At 31.9% G+C, this 8,962-nt stretch overlaps 1 protein-coding gene across 1 annotated transcript; it reads right to left on the bottom strand.

Annotated features, from left to right (window-relative positions):
- Nucleotides 1-356: 356 nt before the first annotated feature.
- On the bottom strand, nucleotides 357-5,811 carry LOC132311407 (disease resistance protein RUN1-like). The gene is made up of 5 exons (XM_059809308.1): nucleotides 5,169-5,811; nucleotides 2,758-3,856; nucleotides 2,113-2,421; nucleotides 1,045-2,037; nucleotides 357-752 (listed from the first exon to the last, which is right to left on the bottom strand). Exons 1-5 carry the CDS (start codon nucleotides 5,654-5,656, stop codon nucleotides 696-698), a joined length of 2,946 nt encoding a protein of 981 aa, XP_059665291.1. The 5' UTR covers nucleotides 5,657-5,811; the 3' UTR covers nucleotides 357-695.
- Between the last annotated feature and the right edge of the window lie 3,151 nt (nucleotides 5,812-8,962).

Below are 8,962 nucleotides of genomic sequence, written 5' to 3'. Positions count from 1 at the left end.
GAATTAATTGCCGGGAAAAAAAAATTTTAAAAAGTAAGTGTTGTAGAATGCAGGCTTGTACATGAAGTTCTTTTTTTTTTTTTTTATCTTTTTGTTTCTTCTTTTATCTTTTTTTTTGGCAATAGTGATTGTATGTATAGTACCAAGGTTCACATTATGATATTGGTGGTGTTTGTTAGTGCATCAAAGGATAAAAATGAGAATAAATTATTATTATGAATAAATGTGGAGACACTAAAAAAATACCACTTTGAACGTTGGTTGAGAAACTGAACGTTCCAGGAATTAATTGCCGGGAAAAAAAAAATTGAAAAAAGAAAGTGTTGTAGAATGCATGCTTGTACATGAAGTTCTGCTTATTTTTTATTTTTTTTTGTTTCTTCTTTTATCTTTTTTTGGCAATAGTGATTGTATGTATAGTACCAAAGTTCACATTATGATATAAAATTAAACAAAGTTCCTTCTTATTTGTGCTCATTTTTTCAAGTGACATACAGTGAGTTTAAGGCTAGATTGTCATAAAAATAAAACACATTTTCATCACAATTGAAATTCTTAATTACATTAGAAAACAAAAATAAAAATAAAAATAAAAATAAAAATAAAATTGACAACATACAGAAATATTTCTAAAAGGATCCTTTGCTGTTTCTATGTTTGTTTCACATTTTCAGAACCGTCTTCTTGGATTTCTGTTAAAATGGAGCCTTGGGTCTGCAATAGCTCTCCTTGGGACCTCTAATTAACATGGCCTGTATAGATGAACAACATAAAGAAAAAGCAAAATAATGAGCAAAATCCAATACTATGGAAACCAATTTCTTCAATTTCCTTAATAATAAACTTGTTATTATTCTACATAAATTTCTTTTAAAATTTTCATTCCATTTTTTTTTTAATTAGGTGTCAACTCCTTTATAAATTCAATAAAATAGAAAGAAGACTAATGTGAAGCGCGCAAAACCCCGGTTCAAATCATGATGGTTTTGTAATTAATTAAGTATAGAACAATTAAGTTTGAAGAGGGACAGAGGAGGGATGAACCTGAAGTTGACTTTGTGATAATAGATTTGGCATGTTGTAGCAGTCTGTGAAGTAGAAGTGCCGATCGTCTGGACTGCCTACACTTGGTGGAAACCAACACTCTTCCAATGATTTGCAACCAGCTGCATTAATATCCCTTATAGATGACGGAAGTGACGTCAACTTTCGGAGGCTTGTGCAATCTCTCAAATCCGGATCTGTGAGCCTTGTGAGTTGTTTGAAGCTTGCTGGTACGCTTGCGAAATTGTTTTGACTTAGATCTAATCTTTGCAGCAATGATAGGTGGACAAAACTGGATAAGGATTCTTCAGACAAATTGCATCTCCGGAGTTGTAAATCAATTAAATTGCACAAACTGCCTAGCTGGATTGATTTTGGCAAATAAGTTGAATTAGCAACATTTGTTGTTCTCTTTCCCAGCTGGAATGATTTTGGCATCCATGAACTTGTCCTCTTGGGATATTCACTGAGATTGAGCTCAGCAAGCTTACTCAAGTGTACAATGGATGATGGTACCTGTTCTATAGAAGTTCCATCCATCCAAAGCCACTTTAAATCCTTCATTCCAGAAAACATGTTGTTTGGAACACTTTTAAGCTTCCGGCAGCCTGTTAGTTGTAAAATTTTAAGCCCAGTAAGATGTTCCATTGATGAGGGTAAATCTTTTATTCCACTCCAGCCTAAACGAAGCTCCTCCAAACAATCCGTACCTTCCTGAACCTCTGGAAATTTCTCAAGTTTTGAGCATCCAGAGAGATAAAAATGTTTCAAAATTTTCAACTTGATGCTTCTTGGGAGACGACTAAGTTTTTTACATCTACGGAGATTCACGCTAACAAGCCTCTCATGGACTCCACTGGAAAGGTGAATCTCAACTAGATTTTTACAACATTGAAGATTTAATTCCTCAAGAAGTGGGAAATTGGACAGATCAGGAATTTTTTTCAAATATGGGGAACCACCGAAATTGAGATGTTTTAACATCCCTATAAACTGTTAAGCAAACAAGCAATGCAAGAAATAAATCAGTTTCAATACAATTCATATGTAAATAAACTGTCATCATACCTTGATGTCCATTGGAATTTGTTGGATTTGGCTACGAGGGAGGTGAAGTTGAACAAGATTTTCTGGATGGAAATTGGATGGCAAAAATCTTCCCCGATAATCTTCCAAATGAAGATAACGTAAATCATTTGAAAGATATGTAAGGCGTCCACGAAGCCGTATGCCACTGAGTTTGAGCAGTTTAAGTCCCTTCATCTTCGCAAAGGCATCAACATTTACATGTAAGTCCTCTAATCGATGGTCTAACAACTCCTCTGGTAGATGGCGTTGATATATGTCTAGCATGATGCCTTCAATTTTTTCTGTCCCCTGATAACCAAGGCCATGGTATAAGTTACCACATTATGTTAAAACCTAATTAGATTTATACAAGTATTATATGAAGGACAAAAAAAAAAAAAAAAAAAAAAAAAAAAAAAAAACCATAAAGATGAAGCAAAGCCTATGTTTTTTGAACTACTTGCTACGGAAAGAAACTTGCGTGTAAGTTACCACATTATGTTAAAACCTAATTAGAATTATACTAGTTTTGTAGCTGCTTATATGAAGAAATTAAAAATAAAAATAAAAATAAAGATAAAGAAAAGCCTATGTTTTTTTGAACTATTTACATGTGGAAAGAAAATTATATATGGGTGAACATACCGTATTATCTTTGAGTACTTTATAGATATCTTTATAAAAGTGCAACCTGCTGCATTTGCCAGGATCATCAGGTGATTCTTCATGAACAATTTTCCAACCCATTTCTTGTATCAAATCATGCATCCACAACCTATTGCCCTTCGAGATAGTTATCAAGGAACGTTCGATAAGAATTGGAATTCGCGAGGGAAACTCACTGCCCAATATACTCATTACTTCATCTTTATCATCCCCTTTAAAGAAACAAGGGATATCAAGGAATAGATTCTTCTCTGAATCATCAAGGCCATCAAAACTTACCTTTAGAACTTCATAAATTTTTTTATTTGGAATTTTTTTCAATCTCTCCAGTTCATCTTCCCAATATTCTATACTTCTTTTAAATAAAAGAGAACCCAAAACTTGAAGAGCTAATGGGAGGCCTTGAGCATAATTAATTACACTCCATGAGAGTTGCAAATAATTCTCTTCAGGATAGTTCTTCTTGAAGGCATTCCAACTAAAGAGTCCAAGAGCTTCATCGTCATTCAACAGCTCAACCATGTAGATTTCATTATCAAGAACTTCACACTGTTCCAACACACGTTTATCTCTAGTTGTTATGATGATCTCACTTCCAAAACCACCAAACCAGTAATTTCCCCCAGCTAGACTTTCTAATTGCTCCAAACTATTCACATCATCGATAACTACAAGAACCTTCTTGTGTTGGAGTCTTCTCTTTATCACATTGATCCCGTGGCCAACATCACTTATATTTAAATCTCCTTCCTTTAGGATTCCCTTCAAGAGTTTTTGTTGGAGATACACAAGACCATGTTTTTTGGACTCTTCTCTCACATTTGCAAGGAAACAACGACTTTCAAATTCACCAGATTTTCGGTTGAAAACAGCTCTAGCAATCGTTGTCTTTCCTATCCCGCCAGCTCCATAAATCCCTACAATGCGCACATCCTTTTGCCCATTGTACAACATAGTGATCACTTTATTTACACGAGAATCTATCCCCACCGAGAATTTGGCAACATCTAATGGTATATGCCTCCCCAATTTTTCCATAATCTCTTGAACAATTTTCTGAATAAATTGTGCCTCATGCCTATCAAGTACGAAACATATTTTAAAAAAAATCGAGTGTGTGGGTTTGATTGTATTAATATAAGAGATAAAGATTGAAGTTACTATAATGAATATTTCTATCAATTATAACTAATATACGAGATAATAGGATAAACAACTAAATTTATAAATCAAATTGATAGAATTAGAGTAATACATATTAAAAAGTTGATAAAATATATATTAGTGGGAAAATTTACAAACGAAGTCATGATATCTTTTATAAAAAAATTCTATATAGGTCTATGCATGGTGGATGTAAAATGGTACTAATACGAGGCAGCCACGTAGTAAGAGCAAGGAAAAATATCTTAGAAAATAAAAGTGCATATAATCATTGGTTCAACAATTTTATCCCGTATGTATATGTGTGTGTTTTTTTTTTTTTTTTTTTTTTTTTTTCTAATCGGTGCAACCTCCATATTTATTTTAAAATTTAATCATTTTAAATGGTGAATTTGATCAAATAATAATGAAATTTTAAAATGTTCAATTTTGCTATAAATTGTATTAATTAGGAAAATAAAAGAGCGCGCTAATATTGGGCTGACCCTTTTTATTTTATTTTTTTGGCCTTGGCAAAGGTGCCGACCTAAATAGTCCAGAATGGCAGGGTCAGTGAAAAACCAAGAAACTTTGTGCTGGATTTTATTCAATTGATCATGAAATCATATATATATATATATAAACAGATCAAATTATTATGTTTATCATAAAATCACAAGTATGGATACAACGATAAATCATGCACACTACTTGAATGTCATTTGTCACAACTCTCTGAATTTTACAGCGGACTTCACAAATTTACTAACTAAAATTATGCTATTCCGACAGTCGCTACTGCACTTAGTATATATCTGTTCATTAAAAATCACAAATCTTGAAACCTTAATATAACGCTGCCCTGGTTTCTTCTTACTCATACTCTAAATCAACTAGGAAACTAATTAGAGATGATAGACTCAAGAATAATTAAGCACGATAAACTAATTAGAGGTGATACACTGGACCATATTCTGATATTCGGGTGAAGATTTCATATAGGGCCCTAGCTATATAAATATATATATATATATATAGGCCCCAAAAAAGACAAAAAAAAAAGTACTAAGAATTCATAGATATAACTACTCAATCTAATATCAAAATGAACTCCAATCCACGTACAAAATCGTTTATATAACTAAAGATGTTAATATTGCTGAAGACAATAAATAATAACAAATAAAACAATACAGCTAAATACTGATAGAAACATACTCTGTTTGAGTTGGAAATTAATTACGTACCCATTTGCAATTTTTTTTGGCTCGAACCCACTTAAGTTTGCTGCCTCAACCAAAGCATTTCTCCAGCTTTGCACCTTTTGGTCGTCCTTCCCGAAAGCTTCTTCATGCTTGCGAAATGCTTTTCCAAAACTCTTCTTTTGTTTCCTTACTCGGGAGGGATCCACGTTGTAGAAGATGGGCAAAACTGTCTGTCCCATTGTGCTCTTGCATCGAATGATCTCCACCAGTTCATCCAAGCACCAAGTGGAAGAAGCATAGTTTGTTGAGAAAATGATGATTGCAATTCTCGATTCCTTTATAGCCTTGATGAGTTCTGGAGAAATTGATTTTCCTCTCTCAAGTTTCTCGTCATCTTTGAAAGCGTAAATTCCTTTCTGTTCTAGAGCACAATAGAGATGATCTACAAAGTGTTTGCGGGTGTCTTCACCTCTAAAACTTAAGAAGACGTCATAATTCCATTGAGGAGGAGGAGGAGGAGGAGGAACCATTCACAGTGGGTGATTTGTTTGTGTAAGATGACTCAAAAGCAATTTTGGTACTTCAAGTTAGAATCTCAGTCTTCTTAATTATATAGGGCTGTTGATGTCTGTGTGTGATATCCAAGAAATTTCCTTCCAAACTGAGGTGTAATGCAAGTGGTTGGATATTTCGGTGTAATAATTATGGCATCCTATGAGAAACTTCCCAATAAAAACGCTAAGTCTAAATGTTGACATATATCACTTTTTATGTGTCACGTTTGTGGTGATTTGTTTTAAGGAACTCCTCCTCTTTAAATGGTGACACATATCATCAACATTTTTTTGAAGACATTTTATATGTTTTTTATATGACATATAAATCTTACTTTTACAATTCTTTCCCACTAAAGTTCTAAATCATTCAACTTTTTACCTACATATTAATTTTTTTTTTTTTTAAATGAAAGTTTACCTTCACGATTATGAATAATTTTTCTTTTCTTTTTCCTATTTAGTGGACACAAAATGTTTGGACCTAGTTTAAGTGATTTAATGCTAAAGATCGAAAAATTGATATGTACTAAGTCACATAGAGCGGAAGTGAAAACGAGAGTGCAAAAGCGTCTTAGTCTAAATTTTTTGAAAGCCAGAAGAGCGTCTATATATTAGGTTTAAATAAAATTATAAAGGTGATGACATATATGTCGTGAGAGCGTCTATATATTAAGTTTAAATAAAATTATAAAAGGTCATGATGTATATATTTTTTATTTTTTATTTATTTAAATTCATATAAAAATATATTTATTATTATTTATTCCATTGATGATATATATGTAATAAATAAGATGCTTGAGAGGTATCAGATGGAATGATGATAAAGAAGGGTGAGCAGTAGGATATTTTGTTGGGTGTTGGTGGAATTGCCTATTTATTGAAGTATATGTATTAGAGTGTTTCATGCACTAAGTGAGTTTACAGAAAAGAGAAAATTAGAGTTAAAAAAAACATTAAAAAATTGAGAGAGTATGCAGAGACACGAAAATTGAGGAAAGACAGTGCGGATGTTCATGCTCAGATTAATGATTTATTTTACAGTGTAGAATTCTCTATATCTTGAATGGTTTGGGGTGATATTGTTTTAAATAATTTTTATTAAATATTTTAATTAAATGTATATGTATTTTGTTTATATATTCACCTGAACGTGTATATTTTGTGAAGTTGTTTTATTAAACCTCCATACAATTCTTGTTATGATTTTTTCTATTGGGACTTCCCCATCTCCCCCCCTACAGTTTCAGGTTCCGATGATTCTTGAGGATTTATTTTATTTATTTAGAGAATTTTGTATTTTCATATTTGAGGAATTGATTTTGTATCAATATTTAGAGAATTTATTTTTGTGATACTAGGTGAATATTGATGTATTTTGATTTGAATAAATTGAGGATTTTATTTAGAAAATTCGGGGCGTGACACCAAACCTGCACTCACGATTAGCCAAATGAACCAAGCATGAGCCTTTATTCCAGGTATATGTGCAAGTTTTGATTCTATGAGGTTTTATGTAAGATCTTGTGTAGACTAATTTTAATTTTAGGTGTTTATTACTATCATTGTTAAATCTTTAAAAAAGAAATGACAAACAAGAATACTTATAAATATGTATTTGTTACTTTGATATTTTCATAACTTTGAATTTTCCTCTCTCGGTAGGCCCTTTGTGAAGAAAGTGACCTAAGGAGTAGCATGAGAACTCCTTCCATATAAATCATGATAAAAGTTGTTTGAATATTTGTTCCATGTAGGCCTTGAGCCTCTCATTGTGAATTTTGATGTCGGAAGCGAAACAATAACATGTGTATGCTCTAGTGGTGAAATAACATCTATCTCCGCCTCGAGTGCCGAAAAAATTTGTTAAAGAAAATAAATTTTTTATGTCATTTTGTCTCTCCCCTGAGTGGTGAAATAACATCTATCTGCCCTCTCATTATGGTAATTGTTGTTTAGTAAATTTGTTGGCGAGTGGTTGAAGGTTCTCGTCATTAACTCTATATCTTGCTAAGGTCTTTGTGAAAAAAAGAAACACATGCGGAAAAGACTTGAATTAAATAATGTCTAAAAAATGGAGAGATAAAGCTTCAAAAGTGTAAAACGAATAAAGAGTCTCCTCCACCTAGTCAAAAGGTAAATTTGTTAGTGGAGATGAAGCTCCAAAGGTGTAAAACGAATAAAGAGTCTCCTCCACCTAGTCAAAAGGTAAATTTGTTAGTGGGTTGAAGGTTCTTGTCATTGACTCATTCTCTATATACGGTCTTTGTGGAAAAAGGGACACACATTCATTTCAAATTGAGGGAATTTACACATTCATTTCAAATTTATTAGTGTGTGGTTAATTTGAAGGTTCTTATCATTAAAGTTCTTTGTAGAAAAAGGGCATAGGGTTGATGATGTATTCCTTTTGGGTGGACAAGAAAAAGATAGCAAGTGAGGCAATTTTTTATTTTATTTCATAAAAGTAAAGTGTGAAAAATTCCCCTTTGAATTATGTCAAAATTTGAAAATAACAATCACATTTTGAAGTATATTTTTATGCATAATACTCACCGAACAATCACATTTTGTTCCAAAATATCCAATGCTTAAACTATTTTCATTAAATGACCAAGTACCATTTTTATTGAATTGCACTTAATTTTTTTTTTCTTATTAAAATAAATTATAAAACAAATCGATATTAATTTGATGACATATTCTTCATTAAATTTGCTTAAATTTTTCTTTAATTTTTTTAAAAAATAATCATTAGAATAAAAATCTAAGTAGAATTTTTTTTTAAACAATTCAAGTAGAATCATTGTTAAATCTTTAAAAAGAAAATGGCAAACAAGAGTACTTTATAAACATATATTTGTTGCTTTGATTTTTTTCAGATAATCCCAACAAAAATTGAAAATCAAATAAAGTTCTTTGAAATTGTAACTACCCTAAACTGATACCCTTTTTTTTTTAAAAAAAAAAAAAATTTAAAAATTTGGCATGACCTCCCCTAAAAAGGGGCCTACAACCACCTGTTCAAATAAAAATGCAATGGCCCTTCTTGGCCTTTTAAGACATATCCAGCCTGTCCCAACACATAATACAAATCATAAATTCCAGCATCCCATTCATCCGTTCATTATACCTCAACATGATTCATTTCATGGTGGAACATCCACATACCATTTAATCCAAATTATCATAATTATAGTCCCAAAATATATGGTTAAGATCTAAAGTACATATCTTACAACGTTTGGACAACTTATACTAAAGGTACAGTCCATAATT

This window comes from Cornus florida, unplaced genomic scaffold, assembly GCF_030987335.1.
Source record: "Cornus florida cultivar Cherokee Brave unplaced genomic scaffold, ASM3098733v1 CherokeeBrave_3.0.0_Hap2_Chr06, whole genome shotgun sequence".
Lineage (NCBI taxonomy): Eukaryota > Viridiplantae > Streptophyta > Magnoliopsida > Cornales > Cornaceae > Cornus > Cornus florida.
The sequence above is the reverse complement of the archived record's forward strand: the minus strand, read 5'-3'. Positions and strand labels throughout refer to the sequence as shown.